At 41.7% G+C, this 23788-nt stretch overlaps 1 protein-coding gene across 4 annotated transcripts in view; it reads right to left on the reverse strand.

Annotated features, from left to right (window-relative positions):
* DPP6 (dipeptidyl peptidase like 6) overlaps nucleotides 1–23788 on the reverse strand; it is a 609699-nt gene that overhangs the window by 69819 nt on the left and 516092 nt on the right. For all 4 annotated transcript variants that reach the window (XM_081932663.1, XM_081932661.1, XM_081932662.1 and 1 more), the window contains 3 exons: nucleotides 12017–12171; nucleotides 10914–11011; nucleotides 2230–2353 (listed from right to left, as the gene is read on the reverse strand). In XM_081932663.1, coding sequence (XP_081788789.1) covers nucleotides 2230–2353; nucleotides 10914–11011; nucleotides 12017–12171 — 377 coding nt within the window. The remainder of the gene's footprint in view (nucleotides 1–2229; nucleotides 2354–10913; nucleotides 11012–12016; nucleotides 12172–23788) is intronic.

The following is a 23788-nucleotide window of genomic DNA, read 5'->3' on the forward strand; positions in this document are numbered from 1 at the left end:
CGGATGGTTTCGCTGAAAACTGGGAGTAAATGCTGGTTTCCAGCAAACCATAGTAAAATTTGGTTGTGTGACTGTGGGATGCTGCAAATGACCATGAATACAGTTGCTGAGAACCTAAAATTTGGTCACATGGCTGCAGGAGGGAGGGACTAACCATCGTAACTTTGAGTCAAAAAGAAAGCTGTGAAAATACCTACAGACCCCTCCCTTTCTGGAAATAAATTGTTTCAACTGCTACCCTCAAAAGGATCCTAAAGGGCACTGCACACTAGAACAACTAGACACAAGGACAGTTTATTCCCACATGCCATCACTCTGCTAAACAAATAATTCCCTCTAACACTATCTAACACTATCAAACTACTTACTAAGACTGCATTATTATTATTATTTTCATCCTTCCTGTTACCTATCTTCTTTTTACTTATTACTATAACCTTGTTGCTTGTACTTTTACAGTTTATAATGTTTTATTTAGTTTCCTAGTATGATTTTGATTGCTTATTTAGTATCCTATGATTATCATGAAGTGTTGTATCTTATGATTCATGATGAATGTATTTATGATGACTTTGATCAAAGACAAATTCCTTGTGTGTCCAATCACACTTGAATTCTGTTCTGTTCTATTCTATTCTATTCTATCATGATTTATCACATAACTTTTATGTACACTGAAAGCTTATGCACTGAAGACAAATTCCTTGTGTGTCCAATCACACTTGGCCAATAAAGAATTCTGTTCTGTTCTGTTCTATTCTATTCTATTCTATTCTATCATGATTTATCACTTATAACTTTTATGAACACTGAAAGCTTATGCACTGAAGACAAATTCCTTGTGTGTCCAATCACACCTGGCCAATAAAGAATTCTGTTCTGTTCTGTTCTATTCTATTCTATCATGATTTATCACTTATAACTTTTATGTACACTGAAAGCTTATGCACTGAAGACAAATTCCTTGTGTGTCCAATCACACCTGGCCAATAAAGAATTCTGTTCTGTTCTGTTCTGTTCTGTTCTGTTCTATTCTATTCTATCATGATTTATCACTTATAACTTTTATGTACACTGAAAGCTTATGGACTGAAGACAAATTCCTTGTGTGCCCAATCACACCTGGCCAATAAAGAATTCTGTTCTGTTCTGTTCTGTTCTGTTCTATTCTATTCTATCATGATTTATCACTTATAACTTTTATGTACACTGAAAGCTTATGCACTGAAGACAAATTCCTTGTGTGTCCAATCACACCTGGCCAATAAAGAATTCTGTTCTGTTCTGTTCTGTTCTATTCTATTCTATCATGATTTATCACTTATAACTTTTATGTACACTGAAAGCTTATGCACTGAAGACAAATTCCTTGTGTGCCCAATCACACCTGGCCAATAAAGAATTCTGTTCTGTTGTGTTCTGTTCTATTCTATTCTATCATGATTTATCACTTATAACTTTTATGTACACTGAAAGCTTATGCACTGAAGACAAATTCCTTGTGTGTCCAATCACACCTGGCCAATAAAGAATTCTGTTCTGTTCTGTTCTATTCTATTCCATCATGATTTATCACTTATAACTTTTATGTACACTGAAAGCTTATGCACTGAAGACAAATTCCTTGTGTGTCCAATCACACTTGGCCAATAAAGAATTCTGTTCTGTTCTGTTCTGTTCTATTCTATTCTATCATGATTTATCACTTATAACTTTTATGAACACTGAAAGCTTATGCACCGAAGACAAATTCCTTGTATGTCCAATGACACCTGGCCAATAAAGAATTCAATTCAATTCAATTCTGCAAATACAAATTCTGTAGTCCCAGAGAGGTCCATCATAATGGCAAACAGTTGCTAAGTGATTAGTCGTAAGGCAAGGACTACCTTTACTTTTTTAAACAAAAACTTGTGTGTTGTAATATCCTTGAATCAAAAGCAGCTGCAAAATTGCATGATGCACCTTAAGGTGGGGTGGGGGGAATCTCTATGGATAGAACTGTCAAGACTGGTTATATTTTTTTTCTTTTCAGTGTTATGTATTTTCCATTATATTCCATTTTCAGACTTGAAAAATGAAAACTAACCATTAGTACCATAGAAAAAGGAATTGTTTAGATGCTAGTAGAGGATTTTCCTTATTTATTTGTTTGATTGTATACTTTGGGAATTAAAACGAAAAAGCAGCCTTCGTTCACGGGAAAATAATAATAATTCAAATATATACCTTTGTGCAGACGCCTGTGGTTGCATCACAGAGAGTCAGAATGGAGAAATTCTGGGCTCTATTTAGCCAGTTGACTGCAAACTTGGTACTGGTTGCCCACTTCACCATGGTTATATAATAATCCCTGAAAAACAAACCGGAGCATTTTTAAAACATTTTTGTTAAAAAAAATCCCCCCTTTGTTAATAACACAAGGCAGCAAATATACCCAATACTGTATTCTTTCCTCCTCCTAGTTTACTCACAACAACAATCCTGTGAAGTGGGTTGGGCTGAGAGAGAGTGACCATCCCAAAATCACCCAGGCAGGATTAGAACTCACCAACTCCTGGTTTCTAGCTGGGTGTCTTAACCAGTAGACCAATCTAGCTCTCTTCATTTAAAAGTTTCCATTCGATACATTTTATTGTTGTTGTTAGTTGCGAAATTGTGTCCGACCCATCGCAACCCCATGGACAACATTCCCCCAGGCCTTTCTGTCCTCTACCATCCTCTGGAGTCCACTTAAGCTCATGCCGACTGCTTCAGTGACTCCTTCCAGCCACCTCATTCTCTGTCGCCTCTTTCTTCTTTTGCCCTCCATCTTTCCCAGCATTAGGCTCTTCTCCAATAAGTCCTTCCTTCTCATTAGGTGGCCAAAGTATTTGAGTTTCATCTTCAGGATCTGGTCTTCTAAGGAGCAGTTTTAGAAGAAGTCTTCTATACATTTGGGATTATAATAAAGCTGATCGAAGAGATAATTTGAAGAAGGAATGGCCCATAAAGATCACGGCATGGATGGTCTTTGGTCAAAGGGGTCCATCCCTAATCTTGGAGGTGGATGTGTGAAGAGTTTCAAGAGGTTGTGATACAAGCCCTGCTCACTGATACCTGTGTTATAAGGCTGCACACAAGACGTGCAGCTTCTATCCTCACAATGCACATTGTTGGACTCATGCCCCACCTGACCTATGCTCTGAACTGGGTTCTCTTACCTGAGTATCTCCATGTATGTCTGTGATCACCATACAGAATCATCTGCCTTTCCACAAAGATTGGTGAGATGATACATTGGTTAGTTTTTACTGTACAGCAGTGCTTTTCAATCATGGCAACTTTAAGACAGATGGATTTCACCTCTTGGCTGGCTGTGGAACTCATGGAATTACACTGCTGTGCACTCTTGCACACTCTTGTGTAAACCACAAAGCTATAGGCCACACATCCATTGAAAAAGTATATCTGTATACATAAAAGGCAAATGCCACTCACTCATCACGAAATCTCCAGGACTGTAAAGCCTACAAACTTGAAGTTTGGCACGTATGTTCTTCTTAGCTTCTAGGTGCTCGCTAAGAAAGGATTTTTCAAAATGACCATCAGATCATCAGTATTTCTTATACAGTATTTAATACACTCTGATGCTAAGGAGTTCTACTCTCACTCCCCACCTGAAAAGAACTCTGTTCCAACTTCCAGTTTCCTCATACTAACACGCTCCAATGCTAAGGAGTTAGACATTCCACTCCCTCTTCCTACCTGAAAAGAACTCTGTTCCCACTGCCAGTTGCCTCACATTCCGTTACCTCAGTTCAAACTAGCAGATGTTCCACTCTTTTACTCAGGAGCAGTCTGGGGCTCCTTTTAGTACTAAACGGCAGTACCTCACCAAAAAGTCTGCGCCTTCCACCTATGGAACTGCTTCCAAACTCAAGGGAGCAGGAGCGATATTCCCTTATGTGTTTCAATCCACCGGCCACCACTGAGCCAATCGATTGAACAGAAGTGAACAATGCATTTCTCCTGCATTGCCCGATCACATAGTTTAGTCGCGAAGCACGGGTACTATTTCCTTTATGATGCCATCAGAGCTGAGATACAGATATTCCATGATGCCATACCATACTACATAAGTTTTTCCATGACTTTCACACACACACACACACACACACACACATACACACACTATATATATATTCAAATCCCAGTAAGGGTATGGCTAGCTGATGAGAGCTAATTAGCTCGAAATAGATCTATACTAGTCTCCCTTTATTTATTTATCAGTACAAATATAACATACATACATACATACATACATACATACATACATACATACATATTTATATATATATATATGAACATGACATCATGTAACAGAATCTCTGAGGGTTGAATTGTATACCAATGAAATCAAATCAAACAATAAAAATGAATACAATGATACCTCAGTACTCAACGTTAATTGGTTCCAGGAGACACGATGAGTACCAGAAATGATGAGTACCAAACAAACTGTTTCCATAAGGAATAATGTAGTGAGTCACAAGGCTGCTGATATGGACAAATTCTAGTTTGTGAACTGAGCACCAAACAAATGATGAGTACAAATTTTCACGTTAAAATACATTGAGTACAAATTTGATGAGCTTCATAGTGGTTGCGTACCAAGGTACCACTGTATCTGTATCTCTCTGCTCTGACTCTTTAAGGTAATGCTTCCCAACCACATCAATTTCCAGATGTATGGACTTCAAATCCCAAAATTCTGCTTAATGACCACGCTGGCTATGGAATTCCGGAAGTTGAAATTCATATGTGTGAAAATTGCCATGGCTGGAAATCACTGGCCTAAGAGAAGGCAGATTACATGTTCCCTTTGGATAACTTCTGTGTCTATTCCTTCCTGCAACCAGGGAGCAGCAGATTAACTCCTAAGGCTAATGTACCGTATTTTTCGGGGTATAAGACACACCAAGATTTTGAAGAGGCAAATTAAAAAAAAAGTTTTTGCACTCTGCAGACCTCCCAACAACGGCCCATTTCTTGCGAAAACAGGCCCAGTTTTTCCCCCAAAAAAGTGGGGAGGGCATGAATAGCCTTTAGGAAGCTTGTAGAGTGCTCCTGCGGGGTGGGGTTGGGACAAAATTGAGCTAAATGGCCCATTTTTCACTCATTTCTGCCCTCCCCAGCATCCAGGAGCATTCTGCAAGGCTCCTAAAGGCTATGCATGCCATTTTGGTGCAGGGGGCGGGGTTTCGGGAGGCAAAAAATGCTGTACTCAGTGTATAAGATGCACCCATATTTTCAGCCTCTTTTTTGAGGTTAAAAGGTGCATCTTATACTCTGAAAAATACGGTACTTTATGAAATCATCTAAAGTGCAAAAGTCTATGAAATCAGTTCCTAGTAGAGGGTTTGAATCAGAAGTGGAATTCAACTGGTTCTCTCTGGTTCGGGTGAACTGGTAGCGGCAGCTGTGGGAGGCTCCGCCCACCAGCCCCGACATAATGCGTGAGCACTGAGCATGCACAGAAGATGCTGTGCATGTGTGATCACATTTGCGAACTGGCAAGTGAATCCCACTGCTGGTTTGAATCCCACAGTTTGACACCCGTAATGACCCACAACTGAGGAATCCCATTTGTAGAGATCATGTGACCAATGTAACTGAAAACAATCTCCACAAATTGAATTGGAAACGGACAAAACCAGGAGTAGCTGGTCTCCTATGTGCTTTCTCTTGCAGAACTTATAAGACACCACACTGATGACATTACCTAGTTGGGTAACAAAATGTCTGCAAGAGAACAACCAAGCCCTGCAAGCCTGAGATGGAATCAGATTCAGTTCAGTTCAGCTCTTCCCCACTTATGCCTGTGCCTAGCCGTGATTTTTTTTTACTACGCATCATTATATAATAGTCACTGCTCACATTTGCCTTTTATCTCTTCTATCATCTCCCTTTTGTTCTGCAAAAGGGAGAACACTATAATGTTAAATGCTAAATAAATAATTGCAGCAATCAGGAGAGCAAGCAAGTAGCATCTTTATGATCTCCCCTATCACCGTACAATGTGAAGTAACAAAACACATGTTGCCAGTAAACAGCTTATGCTTCTAGACTTGCGATGCCACTGTTAATTCAGATCAGCTTTGTGCAAAATTCTGCAGCTCAGGTTTGAAATGCTAATATTACATCCATCTCTCTATCTGTCTCCCTCCCTCCCTCTTTCTCTCCCTCTCCTCTCTCTTCAACTCTTTCCCTGCCTCTCTTTCTCTCTTCCTTTTTCTCTCCCCATCTCTCTCTCCCTCTCCCTCCCTTCCTCTCTTTCCCCCTCGCTCATCCTCTTTATCTCTCCCTCTCTCTCTCTTTTTCTCTCTCCCTCTTTCTCGCTCCCTCCCTCCCTCTCTATCTCTGAATAAGTATGGGTTATGAGTCACTTGTTTCAGTGACTAACTTTGAATAGTCACTCAATAAATGGATGTAAGTAGAGGACTACTGCACTTTTTACTGTGGTTTTCCTCTACAGTAAGAAGACTGGGCTGAAGAGAAAACAATCAGCCCCAAATCGCTATTAAATATCTGACCTAAATCTCCCTACTCCAACACCTGAATCATCCCAGTGATTCTCGATACACTTTAGTCTGCAATGAGTCACCTACAACCCCCTTGAGTTTTTCTAATTACCTGTAGCCGAAGTATAGAAGCCCATGGAGACCAACAAAAAGCCTTAATAAGCTACAGCAGATCACAAGAGACGGAGGTCTATAAATGGCCCCTTTAGCAGCTGAAGGGGTGATCAGGTGTCCTGGTTATAAAAAAGATAGCCCTCTATTTGAAATCCAGGTCTGGTATAAAAATAAAGATTGTTTTTGTTTCAAAGGGATAGAACCAGACTCTTGATTTCTCTTAGCTGTTGATATCTAAGCTGCAAGTGGAACAGTCCTTCAAAACTGACCTAGTCAACTTTCTCATTGTAGTAAGACAATGCCTTCTTAAATGATATTATTTTGGCTTGTCCATCTCAGAAATTCCATCTCACAAAGGACGTTCAAACTTGAGGCAGAATGTAAGAGTTTTATTTGGTGTTAGGCTTTACTGTAATATCTGAGACTGAATATGGACAGATTTTCTGCCTGGAACTGGAGAAAGGGGGGTGGTTGGGATGAAAAAAAGAGCCCTCCCCAGCAGGAAGACTGACAAACCACGATGCCTCATCATATTCAAGTGGTACCTGCAGGTCAAAGCAATCTTTAAATTATCATACAATAGCTTTTCATAATGTCTACAGTCCATACAATTTTTATGAGTTCATTTGCTGGCTATAAAATATGCATAAGGAGCCATTGCTTTCATTGGGATTAATATGCTGCATTGCTTGAGAGAAAACTCCTGCGTTTTGGAAAAGATTGGCTGTGCATACAAAGGAGTCCGGAATCGAGAAAGGAAAGGGAGAAATAATAAACAAGATTGTGCAGCTGTCAGCAAGGTTTAGCCCAAGAATTCAGCTGCAACTTGGAGGGTAGGATATACAGAATATGGTCGTTTGCCAAAGAGACATAAATTGGCAGAAAAACACAGTGCCACAGCGTAGGTTGGATAGGTTAAATATTCCCTCTTGCCCCAAATTTGCCACCAGAATGAAAGACTTTGGTGCTTTCTTGATTAGGCTTCTGTTTACAGTTTGATTGTTTGTCTAGTGTTATCTTGTTATTAATCTCAGTTTATCTGGGTGTTGATTGCTGGTGAGAATGTGTTTTAGTTTTTTCATTTGCCTTTTTAACTTTTCCATATGTCTATATGCCAGTGTGTTGGGCAGTGTTAAGCTTTGTACTTTAGTGGCCATAGTCCAGATATTGGATTTCTTGCAAGTCAAACCCCAATGCAAAAATATAACATGGTTATTCTTTCAAGCAGAATTTAAAAAAAATATTTCACAGCTACAGACGACGCGGTGGCTCAATGGCTAAGATGCTGAGCTTGTAGATCAGAAAGGTCGGCAGTTTGACGGTTCGAATCCCTAGAGCTGCATAATGGAGTGAGCAGTTCAAAAGCAAGTTAAAAATGCAAGTAGGTAAATAGGGACCACCTTTGGTGGGAAGGTAACAGTATTCCGTGCGCCTTTGGCATTTAGTCATACCGGCCACATGACCACAGAGACATCTTCAGACAGCGCTGGCTCTTCGGCTTTGAAACGGATATGAGCACTGCCCTCTAGAGTCGGGAACAACTAGCACACATCTGCAAGGAGAACCTTTACCTTTTCAGACAAATTTAGCACTCAGATAGTGAAGGTATCTCACAAGAGAAATATATTTCACAAGTGAAGTCTGCTGTCTTCCTTCCGTTTCTCTCACACATGACTGAGTTACCTCTTGGTCCTCTGGAATTTACACCCTTCCTCCAGCAAATCCACTCCTTCCGTCACATCTACTCTGTTCTCTGCTGGCCAGGAGTTGACCAGCTTTTGAACACAATGGGAATTGCCATTTTATGACCCCTTTGCAGGGAGGCTCTGCCTGGAGCAAACTTGTGGTGATCCTTGCCTTCTCCTTGATTGGGAGTTGGATCCGAAGGAGCTTCCCTCTTGACTGTAGCCATCAGATGCATAAAAACACAGCTGCCTTCAGCCCTTCACCGGACCCCCAGTAGTCCCCCTTGCCCTGCATTTTCAGCCTGGGCTGTTCTGTTGTCTGCTGTTCTGGAACTTTCATAGTTATCCTGCTGTTGCTCCTAACATGACCCATTAAGACATGAACTTTCATTGCCCTGTATTTTTCACTGTTTCTGAAAGCTCATTGCCCCATTCAAACTTCAGAGCTCCCGGGAGGGCACCCATTCTATTTTTGCTCAGACTGAGGGAAGCACAATCTCTTTCTTTGCTCTCTCTACTCAGCCATAGCAAATATTCCTGTTCCTTCCCTCCACCCCACTATTTCAGTCGCAACATATACTGAATATATAAAGCTGCAATGCAATGTAGTACTAAATCTACAGCGGATGCTACTGCATTTCACCCCTACAGAACTGGGCCACCTGTTCTTGCTTGCTAAGAATTTTCTACGGCCCTCTTATGGAATGGAGATGAAAGGCCAAGATGCTCTCCTTTAGTTGGATTACGGTAGCATCTGAGCCAGAATTTATTTATTTACACTCTGCCTTTATTATTTGTACAAATAACTCAAGGCACTGAACATAGCTAATACTTCTTCCTTCTCTTATTTTCTCCATCACACCAGCCCTGTGAGGGGAGTTGGGCTGAGAGAGGAGGACAGACCCAAAGTCTCCAGCTGGCTTTCATGGTTTAAGATGGGAGCGAGAACTTACTATCTCCTGGTGATTGCCCCAGTCACCCAGCCACCTTTCATGCCTAAGGCAGGACTAGAATTCACAGTTTCCTGATGATTGCCCAAAGTCATCCAGCTGGCTTGTACGCCTAAGGCAGGACTAGAATTCACTGTCTCCTGGTTTCTCTAGCCTGATGCCTTCACCACTAGACCAAACTGGCTATTGGATGGTACAATAAGGGAACAACATCCCAACTAATACTGGATGGACTAAAAGGTACTGAAGTATGAGTATCATTGTCAATAGTGCATTGGATTCCATTGTCTTCATAGGCATTTAACTGTGGCTTGGAATACATAGAATATAAGAAGGTGCTTAAAGTTTTTATTAGACGGATGAGATAGGTTTCATTGAAGTGAGCCTTAACTCTTATTCAGAATAACAGACTTAGAAGGACTTTGGAGATATTCTAGTCCAACCCCTGCTCAGGTAGGAAATCTTATATCATTACAAATGGTTGGAGCATTCAACAACTTCCAGAAGCAAATTGTTCCATTGGTTAATTATTCTCACTGTCTGGAAATTTCTCCTTAGTTCTAGGTTGGATTTCTGATAATCTTCCACCCATTACTCCTTGTCTTGTCTTTTGGTACTCTAGAAAATCAGTTGATCCCCTTTTCCTTATGGCAGGCTCTCAAATATTGGAACACTGCTATCATGTCACTCCTAATCCTCCTTTTTAACTATAGACATATGCAATTCCTGCAACCATTCTTCATATATTTTAGCCTCCAGGCCCCTAATCATCCTTGTTGCTCTTCACTGCACTCATTCCAGAATCTCAACATCTATTTTATAATGTGGTGACCAAAACTGGATGCAGTCTTCCAGGTGTGGTCTTACTAAGGCTTTATAAAGTGGTACTTTATGTGATCTTGATTCTATCCCTTTATTAATGCAACCTAGGATTGCATTGGCTATTTTGACTGCCACTGCACACAGCTGGCTGTTATTTAAGTGATTGTCCACTGTGACTCCAAAATTTATCTCGCAGTTACTACTATTGAGCTAGGTTTCACCTAATCTGTACCTGTACATTTGCTTTTTCTTGCCTAAGTGTAAAACCTTACTTTTCTCTATATTGGATTTCATGTTCTTAGATAGGGCCCTGTGTTTAAGTCTGCTAAGATCATACTGGATCTTGAACCTACCGGGATGTTGGATATTCCTGCCAGTTTAGTGTCCTCTGCAAATTTGATGAGTTCCCTTTCTATTCCTTCATCTAAATCGTTAATGAGGATACTGAAGAGTACTGGGCTTAGCACAGAAACTTGGGGTACCCCTCTGCTTACTTCCCTCCATGTAGATATAGTTCCATCAGGACTTCACGTTGAGTGTGGTTTGTCACTCAACTTCTATGACTACTATTATGTCCCTGTCCCCAGCAGCCATAAATCTGAGCCAAAACAACTAGACAAGCCTATCTAATATCCAAAATTATACAACCAGCATCCAAAAATGGGTATGGAAGTGAAGAAAAAAATAGAGTTAGAAAACCTAAGGATAAAGGTAGCTGATTATATACCAGAGCTTCATCTTATATTTTCATTCTTAGTTTAAGGCAGCACCACACAAACCTCATCCGTGGATCATCTGGTGGTGTCATCTCTAGAACATGAGGAGGCCCATTCAACACAACTGCATGTAAGGAAATGCTTGGATTTTCCGTCCCGACCTATAAGGCAAAAGGAGAACATAATGGACAAAAAGCTACCATTGGGTGATTTTTATGTGTTGAGAGTGGGAATAGTCCATAAGCCATAGTTTCACATAAAGTGCCCTATTTTCCACCCCAAACCCATTGATCCTCTGTTCATCTTGAAGACTCTGGCCACAGCCTAGCTGAAAAAGTGACCTAAGCACAGCCCTCATTTAGCAAAGAACTCCTTTAATAACTCTTTGACGTTGTGAGGGTGATGATAAATGAACTTCGTGACCAATTCTTGCATTTATGACCTATGCAAGACTGTATGCAAAGGAAAGCTGAAATAAGACTATGAGCACAGTTGCGCTTAGCAACCACTTTATTTCATGACCCAACTGTGGTCGCTAAACGAGCACCACCAGTATTACCAATTGTGATTCTATAAATAGGACCCTGAAGACTATACTTAAAAGATCCATTCAGAAATAATCTTGCTTCTCTAACTGCACTTGGTTAACTTTGAATTGTATCTCCAGTAAAAGTAACTAAATCTTGAATCTTAGATGAATAAAGGGGTGGGCTGGTATTTGCCTGGGTTCGGGAGAATCCATAGCTAAGGTTATGGCCAATTCGGAGAACCTCCAAATCCCACCCACAGCTGGCCCCTCCCACCCCACTCTGCCCCCCCCCCAGAAATCTCCGGGCGGCCTGTTTTGGATGTGAGGTAAGTGCAGGGCCCGTGCAGAGGCTTGGGGAGGGGGAAAAATGGGCCTCCCGTAAGTTCCAGATGGCCGAAAACAGAGCCATTTCGGGCCTCTGGAAAGCCTCCAGAGCCTGGAGGGCAGTTTTTGCCCTCCCGGAGGCTCAAGGAAAGCCTCTGGGGCCTGGGGAAGATGAAAATAGCCTTCCCGCCATGGTGCAGGAGGCTGACTAGGCCACACCCACCATGGCCACACCCACCCAGCAACCGCGCAGAGAACCCATTGCTGAAATTTTTGAAGCCCACCCCTGGATGAATAGTAAAATCTATCCTACCTTTGGGTAGTGATAGGCTTCCACTTTCGGGTAAAGGCTTCCGGTGAATGTGGGTATCTCCATCAATGGGACACGGGAGTCATTAATAGTTGCATAGGCTAATCTTGTGCCATCAGGAGACCACCAGTGAGCAATTTGGCTTTTCAGGATCTCTTCTAGAGATACGAAAGAGTTGAAAAAAATACTGTGATATCAAAACTGTTAGTTAACAAGGAAACGTAAGCATAGATTGAAGGAAAAATTCTACTTTGTGGGCAGGATATTATCCTGTCCAAGTAATGAGCACCTCGGTTCAGCCAGCTGACACCATCGCTGGCCATAGGGGGCGAACAACTGTCCCCTGTGGAGCGGGCGCGCAATTTGGGAGTCCTCCTTGATGCCCGGCTGTCAATGGAGGACCATGTGGCGCCGTGGCAAGGGGGGCGTTCCACCAGGTTCGCCTGGTGCGCCAATTGCGCTCCCTACTGGACCGGAGTGCCCTGCGCACAGTCACTCATGCGCTGGTGACGTCTCGCCTCGACTATTGCAATGCCCTCTACATGGGGCTTCCCTTGGGACGCATCCGGAGACTGCAGCTAGTTCAGAACGCAGCCGCGCGGGTTATCATGGGGAGTACACGTTACTCCCACGTAACACCTCTCCTGCGCGAGCTGCACTGGCTACCTGTGGCCTTTCGGGTGCGTTTCAAGGTATTGATTACCATCTTTAAAGCGCTCCATGGCATAGGACCTAGTTATCTGCAGGATCGCATCCTACCACACACGTCCCTGCGACCTATCCGCTCACACAGGGAGGGACTGCTCCTGGTGCCGTCCGCTAGGCAATGCCAGCGGGCGACACCTAGGAGTAGGTCCTTCTCTGTGATGGGCCCAACCCTCTGGAATGACCTCCCCCCCGACATTCGAACTACCACCGACCTCCGTTCCTTCCGTCAAAAGTTAAAGACTCACCTATTTCAATCAGCTGGCCTGGCACTCTCTTAGTTTTATCTCCCGGGGATTTATTTTAATGGGGTTTGGGTTTTTAATTGGGGATGTTTTTTAGGGTTTTAGAATATATTTATTTCTTGTACAGCCTATCTCCTCCATCCAAATGTATTTAAGTGTTTTATGATTGTATTTTTATCTGCATTGACTGTACACCGCCCCGAGTCCCTTCTTGGGAGAGGGGGCGGTCTAGAAATCCAAGAAATAAATAAATAAATAAAAAAGAATCTGTTTTATTGATTCTCATGAATGGTTTCCAACCTTGACGAATTTCCTTTGAGGTTGTGTAACATAATATCTAATCAAGAGAAGAAAGAAACAATTGTACGGCTATTGAGCCTAATGATTCATATATTTCGCTCAAGTTTGGAAGAGCTTACCTTGCAGCATTAAATTGGGGGAAGAATTCAACTTACTACCAAATAGTTAATTGTAGTGTTCTGAAGGAGTTAGGATCTATTTTTTTGCTTTGGGCAATATACAATCATAAAAAGTACAATCCAACATTTTAATCGCTCAGCATGATTAACTGCAAAATTTCTCATAGCTTTCTATAAAACCTTTGCTCGGGGAGTTGCTTTTAGATGTTAACCTTTGGCTGAACTCTGAATGAATTATGGGGATGTATGCAGTGGTGGGATTCAAATAATTTAACAACCAGTTCTCTGCCCTAATGATTTCTTTCAACAACCAGTTCACCAAACTGCTCAGAAATTTAACAGCCGGTTCTGCTGAAGTGGTGCGAACTGGCTGAATCCCACCACTAGATATATGGAAATCTCCTAAGATGTGGACTCCATTTGGGTAAGCACCCTCTCAGGGACCATGCTCCAAAAACTAATGGATGGGGCAAGTTAAAATTAAATTTGCTTTGCTTTCATTTATATTTGATTAAAATTAAATGTAAATGGTATGAATATTCTCCGTCCAAACAGGATACTTTTCTCCTTTTAATCTGTTAAAAGTAGCAAATTTTGGTAGCAATATTTGCAGAATTTTGTGAGTGGGACATAAACCTGGGCTCAAGCTATGCCTTACTAATGTTTAATTACTGCATTTTTAAAAGTAAGCTGCCTTAAAGTTGTTGGTTATGCAGACATATGGGGCTAAGAAAACTTGGATGAGTTTTAGGTATGTATGTAATGCATACACGTATGTATGAATGTATGTATGTATGTATTTGTGGTAGCCACTGTTTGGATTTATATTTCTTTTCTAATGATGCTGCTAACCCGCTGAGATAGACTGATTGTTTAAATTAGAGAATGCACTGTCATCACTAAAACCCAGTATTCAAATTGATATTTACATATGTAAAGAATATGAGCTGAGAATATCTGGCAAAAATATGTCATGCGAGCGGGATACCTGTGCTTCGCTACAAAACCATGTGATTGGGCCACCCTGCAGGCTGGATGAGTCACGTACTGGCCTCGCCCATATAAGTCAACTGGCAGTTGGAACAGTGTTCCTTTCAGGTGGGGAGGGGGAGTAGAACGTCTAACTCCTTAGCATCGACTCGTGTTAATGTAATACTGTAAAAAAAATACTGATGATCTGATAGTCATTTCGAAAAATCCTTTCTAAGCGAGCACCTAGAACTTACATGCCACATTTCAAGTTTGTAGGCTTTGCGGTTCTGGAGATTTCATGATGCAGTGTGAGTGGTTTTCACTTTTATATATACAAAATTAACTATTTGAGAAGCTTCTGTTCATGAGTTGGTGAACTACTGGCCTACTTTGTAGAGCTTTTTTTAACTATTACAAATAATATTAGATGATTGGCATGGCATGGAAGCTGTGCCTGTCATCCAATAAGATGATCCAGCTGGGATCTCCCTCTACATTTTATCATCACAACAATACTAAATCTCTGGAAGAGAGCTGACATCACGATGGCACGATGTGCAATCTTGGTATTCCGAGATCACAGTCAAATTCCTGCCGCTGGACGGTCCATTTGGACCTAAACCGTCCCACAGAGATGGTGATTGAGAAGGGCACCTCCTGCTGATCTCAGGGACATTGCAAAGTCCCTGAAAGATCCAGGAATAGCCTTTTTTTTCCGGCGACAGAAACGCAACTAATGAAGCTGCAGAATGGGAAGAAAGCGGAAAGAGAAAGTATGTCAAATTGGTGAGGAAATTTTATTATTAGAGGAAGAGACTACCCAAGACTGTAGGCGACGAGATTGATCTGCATTGAACTTAGTGTGTTATCCAGTTTCTAATTTCTTGTTTTTTCACAGATGGAACTTTTGCAAAGGCTCCCTATTTTTTAAACTGAATGGATTAATTCTTTCTTCTTCTTTTGCTTATACCTATGGATTAAAATTCTCCTTTTTTATAATACTTAATTTGATTGATTGGATTGTTTTTGATCTCCATTTAAGAGTTTTTCTTTCTTTCTTAAACTTGGAATATAAAGAAGAAAATAAGAAGGATTAAAGAGGGTTGTAACAACAGGAGGAAAAGCAGTTACACGGCCACTTAGAGGCTGGAGGCTGGATACATTGTTTTTTTTCTTTCTCTTTGATCACTTGAGATTCAAGGTTCTTTCAGCTTATTTACTGACAGTGATAGTAGGAAGAACACAAGTTGTTTATACAGGTGCCTTTTGGAAGTTCTATCACTAGCTATTAGAGATAAGACAACATTTTGACTTGAAAGATAATAAATGAACCTGTTTGAAGTTTATTAAAATAGCCTTGAACCCTATAGTGGCAGTATCTGCAAAATTGAAAGAATGGCCCAGCAGAAAAAAGAAAGTGTAATATTGCAAATGATTATTTTTGAAATTCAAAATCTATTAGTTGTGACAGAGAGAATTGAAAAGAGTTTGGAGAATATGGAATACAAAACAGAAAAATCGGATGGAGAAACTGAGGATGTTTACCAAATGAAGAAAGTGGAGGATAGAGTTCAAAAGATGGAAGGAAAAAATGAGCAAAGAGATAAGAAAACTGTGGATACTGACAACAAAGTGAGCGTGGTTGGTAATGGCAAGAGCGGAATATGGAAAGGGGAGATGGATGGATTGGAACTCGATCCCAGACTTCAAAGCACAGAAGAAGATAAGAGAGAAAAATTGACGGAGATAAGGAGAGAAATCTTGATAAAAGCACTAGTGATAACCAAAGATAAGCTGATGGAAAGAGCAGATATTGGGTTTCAAGCTTTTGTAAGATATGAAAGGAACAGCATGCTGCCAAAGGAGGTTTATAAGATTAATAAGATTTATTAAGAAAGTAACTAGAACATTAATGCTGCAAATGGCAAGAGATATAAGACCGTACTATTGCTGGAGGGATACAGGTTGATGCAATGAAAATGTATAATAAAAATTAAGCTAAATTTAGTTTACTAGTAGTATGTATAAAATGAAGCGACAATAGCTATAGGTAAATAATGATTAATAATGATAACAATACATATAGATATATCAGTTTGATAATATGAAATTTTATATAAACAATATATGGAGATTATGAGAGGAGGTTTAAAAGCTTTATCTAGAATATGTTATAAAGATGTATTGTGATTGGATGATTTTAGGATGATTTAATGGAATGTTATCATATAATCCTATTCTAGATTTTGAATACTATATATAAAAGGATGTAAAAACAATTATAGTCAAATTAAGGTTGAGATATAATAATTGTGATATACATGGATATAGGTGAATTTAAAATATGCGATTTGATATGAAAAGCAGGTGGTGACTATGGAAGAGATGCAGGGAAATACTGTAACCAACTGACACACTTTCTACAATTTGCAATGGAAGATGGGTTTATTTTTATTTTTATTATGTTTGTTCGTCTTTGTTTAAAAACAAATAAAATTTGTTTTAAAAAAACAGTACTAAATCTAACTTGATAGGTTAGATGAGGCACGGTGAACTTCACAGGGTGAATGAAGGTGTGAATAATAGTAATAGAAAGAGAGAAGGGGGAGGGGGACATGTTGCTAAGTAGAGTTGTCGTATTTGGGACTTGTTTGGCAGAATAACAGGAATACTAGTAATGCAGTCTAGGACAGGAGTCCCCAAAATCTGGTCGGTGGACTGCTACCGGTTCATGGCCCATTGACAACTGGTCCACACAAGCGGCAGGGAAAACCATCTTATAAAAACATAAGGGCAAATTCTAATTATTAATTATGTGGGGAACTGTCTTGTCTGAGTGGGATTGGCCCAGAGGTGGGTTCCTACCGGTTCGGGCTGGTTCGGCCGAGTAGGTAGTATCTTAGCCTGCCATGCCCCCGAACCGGTTCAATCGGCAGCGGCACAGGTGCTGTCATCTTGGTTTTTTGACTACTGCACATGTGTATGTAGCGTACATCAAGCGTGCATGCGCCTGAAGCACAGGCGCACCCAAAGTGAACCAGCAGTAGCAGAAGGCGGAACCCAACCCTGGATTGGCCCACCCCGTTTGCTCCATTAGAAGGGGCATGCTGAGGACTGCATCATGCATTTCAGCTGGGAGAAGAGCCTTTTCTGGGGTGGCCCTCTTCCTTTTGGAACAGCTTACCCCTGGGAGGTGAGATCTGCCTCCAACTTTTTGGCCTTCTGGAAGGGCCTCAAAACCTGGTTTTATCGATTGCCGTGGGGAAGAGGTGGGATCCACATAATTTTACCACTGGTTTAGTGAGCACCGAAAATGTGAGCGCATGCGCACCTACTACACATGTGTGCCGGATTCCACACATGCACTTTGCTCACATGTGCAGCTTGCATGCATGCGCGCAGCTTAGAAAACACAGCTAAATAGGAAGGCATAGCGCTGGGGTGAGGGCCCGAAGGTCATCACTACCAGTTCACCTGAACTGGTCAAACTGGCTGAATACCACCAGTGGCGTGTGGTCTGGATGCAAGAGGCTGGAGGTGACCAGTGGAGTAATGGAGAAGATACCACTTCTGTAGCATCCATGAGCTTAGCTTGTATATGATTCTTGTTGCTTTTTTTTTTTTTTTGTAATGTTCTTTTGCTTATTTTTTATTGTATTGTAAGCTTCCTAGAGTCACTTTGGGTTGAGAGCAGAGGTGGGTTCCTACCGGTTCGGCCCAGTTCGAGCGAGTAGGTAGTAAGTCAGCCTGTCATGCCCCTGAACTGGTTCTATTGGTGGCGCCGCCATCTTGATTTTCGTTTCTGCACATGCGCAGGCCTTTTAAGGTGCAAAGGCATATGCACGTAGAGCATGTGTTTGGTGTGCGCGTGAGCGAAGCAAGGTCACGCTTGCAAAATTCTTTGCGTGCCGAACCGGCAATAATGCCGGTATCAACCCACCCTGGGTTGAGAGATGGGCAGGATGCAGGCTTAATTAAATAAATAAATGCTGACAGCAAAACCGCATAGACACGTCTGTGTACTCACCAGGAGTTGCGGGCTCAACTCAACATGACATTCTTAATAAGAACGACTCATCCTACAGATGAAATCTTGAAGAATTTATAATGGAAGAACAGGGTGCTGAATCTCAATCAGAGCCAATAATTTTAGCCCCGGGCTCTGTCTTTATTGGCCACGAGGCTGCTGGTTCTCCATAGGGCCTATAAATTATTCCAAGGGATAATTTGAGCTTTGCGTTCGACATGCACCGTGAGCCTCCAATGCTCCTGTCTTTCTTCTTAATATTATTTGACATGACGCTTTCATTTAACTTTCCTATAAAAAGATCATAGTATCCTTTCCCAGCCCCCCCTCCTCTCACCCCATCCCATCTGCCACTGAACAGGATCAATAGTGCACACTTATAAGGAGAAGAGAAGCAGCCTCTTCCCTTTAGCCTACATAGTTTCCAACCCCTCTTCAATTTTCTTACAGCACAGCTGTCACTCAGATTTGATGTAGTGCATGATATATTTATTACGGACAATGTGGTGCCTCTACAAGGGTGAGATCATGTGTTTTCAACAGCTCTGAATGGCAGCTCATGCAGGGAAGCAATAGGTATTCATTAAGCTCGCGTTCCAATGCAATGGGGCAGCCCGATCAGCGGTGTTTCTGCAACTGAGGAGCAATATTTGAAGCAGCATCTGAGTAATAAACCTTTCTTTCTTTCGCTCCCTGATTATTATATTTTATTTACAGAAAAGACTGCCTGCCAGCTTTTGTCTGTTTGGTGCTTTTGAGAGCCTGGATTACTACTCCCACACTCTCCGGGCTCATGCTGGATGGGAGTTAACAGAGCTATAATCCGGAACTTCGGGAAGACTCAGATGGATAAAGGCTGTTAAAGCAACAAGACTGGAAATTCTTCTCTAATTTACTGAACAGAGACACAAATCTTGCACTTGGAGCACTTCTGCTTCAAGGTGAGAATTTATTTAAGTTGGGACCAACTCTTGATGACTTCACAGACTTCTTGGCAATAGTATGGAAGTGGTTTGCGATGGTCTTCTCCCAAGATGCATTCTTGACTTTCTAATCTAGCGTACAGCCCTGAGATTTGCTCTGGTCTCCCATCCAAATACTAACCAAATCTGACCCCACTTAGCTTCTCAAGATCAGCCAAGGTTAGCTAGGTGCTGCTAGCTAATGGGACCATGCAGGAAGATGCAATTTACTGTTACTGTAATTCAGATCTCTTACTGTAACTCAGATTTTACAGCCTAACATGAATCTCCCACTTTAACCTAATTCATCAAACAACTGGGGATTTACACCACATTAATCTCAGAGTTAGGCATATGAAAGCCTTAGGATCACAGGTGATTGCTGAATCTATTTTTATGTCCTACTAGGGAATCTCAGGTATAGGGGCAACACTGGGAAGTCAAGACATATCTTGGAAGAAGTCATGCAGACTCACTGAGAGTTGGGCGACGAGCCAGTTTAATAAATTATTATTGTTACTACTGCTATTATTATTATTATTAGGAAGAAGGCAATCACTTCCATACTGTGGCCAAGATATCCATGGTCCCTTGGAGTCAAACTCAACTCAAAGCCTAATACCAGAAAAACTGAACATTTCTGGCAATGTTTCCCATCATTGAAAGGACATCAATTGAAGTGTAACATTAAACAACACTCATCATAACTTTTAAAAATGAAGAATAACCCTCAAACTTTCCTAATCCAGGAAAAATCCTGGCTCAGAGCAGATGCAGGATTTGGTCCGTGTGTGTGTGTGTGTTTTCAGATGGTGCTACTGCTGGTTCACTCAGGGATGCACTGCACAAACGCTTCGTGTGCATGCGCAGTACTAAAAAAATGTTTCTGCGCATGCGCAGGAGCAAAAAACAAGATGGCTGCACATACGGAACCACCGAGAGAACCGGTTCAGGGGCATGGCAGGCTCAGTTTACTACCTATTCGGCTGAACCGGGCCGAACCGGTAGGAATCCACCTCTGATTTGGTCCTCTTCATTTGTACTCCACATTTCAGGGATTGAGGTGCAGCTACTGGACACCCAAATGGTGGCTACCATTAAGCCTAACTTGGTTGTTTTCTTAACTGAGCCCAATGAGTGAAGCAGATATCGTGGCTTATTCAACAATCTTGGCTTAATGTTACATAACTGGGAAGAATAAACAAAAGATGAGGCTGAATTATAGGGTCTACCTAGGTTTAAATGTGGGCTTCGTATGAAGTAACAAATTAAAAATAAGTAGGCCCATAAAGTGAAAGAATATGCAAGAAGAGACTCTATGCATATACCCCACTTAATTTCCCCTCTCATCTAGTTCAGTGTATTAAAAGGGACAAGAGATAAAAATTAAAATTTCTTTACTGGGGTTTCTCATCTAGTTGTCTCTGAAAAGACGAAAAAGCTGACTGAGATTTATCAATGTTTTATTTGTCACAACTTGGGAAGCACTATATAGCTGGAGTAAAAATACTCCAAAGAAGAACAGCCAAGTTGGCCTATCCAATAAACGAAGTCTGTCTCTTTAAAAATCCTGCTCCTCTTCAGCCTTCTATCCACCACTGCAATGTCTGTGAAGACACACAATGAATTCAATCTTATGCAGGGGGGGGGGGGATACCATGTTTGTTCATGGATCTATATTCTTATCATGGCACCAACTGCAATCCAGCTGGGCTGCATTAGGTACAGGCAAAAGAGAGGGGGGGGGAATCTGGCTTAACATCTCAGGAATATTTCTGCACTGAAGACTGCAGGAAAGCATGACACCATTTCCTCCTACTTCCCAGTTTCTCTTTCACATCATAAATTGGTAATACTGGAGTGAAGACAAACTAGCTGATCAGGCACCTGACCTTCTGTCTTCAAAGGGTCTGAGTAGAACCTTGGTCCTCCTCTGGCACAGGCCCATCTCCATCAGTGACAGTTCCTGCCTCCACACGGATAGATCTCAGAAGCTGGGACCAGTAAGAAAGGAACCAGAAGAAGAGTATGCCAATGTCCAAATAAACCTAAGATACTTTGGTAGCACCCAAAACTGGCTGGAATCCAGCATATAGTTCAGTTCGCGAACCTTTTCGGTATAGAGTGCCAAAACAGGAGTGTACAGGTGGGGGTGCCCCGAAAACTGGAAGAGCAGCTTCCTGGCGCACATGCACAGAAGCACTGGAAACTGGAAGAACAGTTCTGGAATATGAATGCTCGCTGGTCACCTGGTCTTCTGGTTTCTAAGACCAGCTAGCCAGAACCAGCTACTAGAAACATGCACGCTGGAACCCGGAAGAGCAACAGGTGATGGCTGGCATGCCTGGAGATGGCTCTGCATACCACTTCCGGCACACATGCCATAGGTTCGCCATCACGGATATAGTTAAATATATCTATTTCTATTGATTTGACTTGGTTTCAAGAATATTTACCAACTCATTGGATTGTGGCTGTAGCTGTTTCAATCTCCTTTTCTTCTGCAGCGGCAACAACATATGTGCAACTTCCATCCTGTATTGCCTTTTTGGTGACATTCAAGAAATAATAGTGCACCTTGGGAATTTCCTCATCCTTCTTGGCATGCTGCCCATTTAATATCCCATGTTTTCTGTTTCTCAATGCTTTGCAAATGTGCGTGGCTTTCAAAAACCAGATTTCTAAATAGATATCTCTTTTCTGGAGGTAATTATAAACTGGGATGTACAGTAGATTTTTTTTAATGTAATGAGATGGTAGATTCTGCGCCTTTGGCATTCTTAAAGCTAAAAAAATAAAGCAAAGTTCCATGAATTATATGTGATGGAAAGTCCCTTAGGAAAGAAGTGAAGTTGTCGTATGGCACCAATAAGAATCAGATACCTTCATTTTATTTATTCATTCTAGTGGTGAGGTTTTAAAGGAGTTTCCATGGCTGCAAGAGAAGGGGTTTCAGAAGTTTATAGTAGAACCACTGGCAACTTTAAATGAAGCATGACGGAATAACTAAACAGGACACTTTTCTGATCTTTTCCTCATGGATGAATTCCTAAACTGAATTGCAACTCTCTGGGGATCATAAGCAACTTATGGGGAGAATTGCAATTTTATTTAAAATGAATAGGGCTTGCAGGCAAAACAGAAGTCCTGTCAAAACTCACTCCAGCTTTGATTAAGCTGCGCAGTAGGAGAAGTCTAGAGTAAGTTTAGAGACACAGTTAAATCTATTGAGTTTGTCAAAACCGCTTGCCAAGCACACAAGTCCCATATATTATTTACTTACTAGCTGATAACCAGCATTGTCTGGGTATTTATTTATAAGGGGGAAATGTCCGGACCAAATGTAATTTCTAACGTTGGAATTTCCCCCTTACCAGAGGGAGCCCCCTTGTGGAGCTTGACATCACTCATGTTGGAAGCACCTCTCCCGGGCTCTGTTTTCAGCTGCAACGGCCTCCTGCAGTGCTCTGTCAGACAAAAAGGAGCTTGGGGGCTGCGCACGGTGCTCCCAGGTTCCATTTTCACTGGCAGAGCACTGCAGGAGGCCGTCACTGCTAAAAATGGAGCTTGGGGGGGGGGGCAAACACGAGCTTCATTTTCGCTGGCAGAGGCACTGTGAACTTGCTTTTCACTGTTTCCAGGGCAGCCCCGCGAGCCAAATCTGAGCACCTCGCGGGCCGGATCTAGCCTATGGGCCTTGAGTGTGACATCCCTGCTCTAGCCCATTTATACGTGATTTAAAAATGACACCCCCCACAAATGTGTCAAGTTGCGCAGGAAACATTCAACTGGTGCTTATGGAGAAGATGGTATGGAAAAAGGAAAAGGTTGTGTCATAAATCTTGTTATGAACTTTGTAAGAGCCCTTAGAGAAGCGACGCAAGAATGCTAACTTTTCTAAAGAGGGTTGCTATAAGTAAGACAAATATGCCCAATTTGCTAGTTAGTGACCACATGCTTCCTGCATTGGTTGGCTAAGGAGTTTCCCACTGTCAGTTGCAAAGTAATAGTGATCTAGACAAGAAGCACATGTATAAGTACAATCTCTAACTTTATTATAAAGATAACAGAATCACTGATTTGGAAGGGACCTTGTAGGTCCCTTGCTCAAGCAGGAAACTCTTTAACAGTGATGGTGAACCTTTTTGGCACCGAGTGCCCAAACCAGAATGGCCGTGCATGTGCCAGAGTGTCAGAAACCCAAAGACCATCTGGCCAGTGCGCGCATGCCTCTTTTTGGCTATTTTTGGGGCCGTTTTCAGGCTGTTTTTCAGGCTATTTTCAGTCCTATTTTAGGCCGATTTCAGGCCAGTTTTGGCTTGAAAACGGTTGAAAAACCACCTGAAGATGTGGAGACTCTAGAAAGAGTGCAGAGAAGAGCAACAAAGATGATTAGGAGACTGGAGACTAAAACATATGAAGAACGGTTGCAGGAACTGGGTATG

The sequence above is a fragment of the Natrix helvetica genome (assembly GCF_964273705.1).
Source record: "Natrix helvetica genome assembly, chromosome: Z".
Lineage (NCBI taxonomy): Eukaryota > Metazoa > Chordata > Lepidosauria > Squamata > Natricidae > Natrix > Natrix helvetica.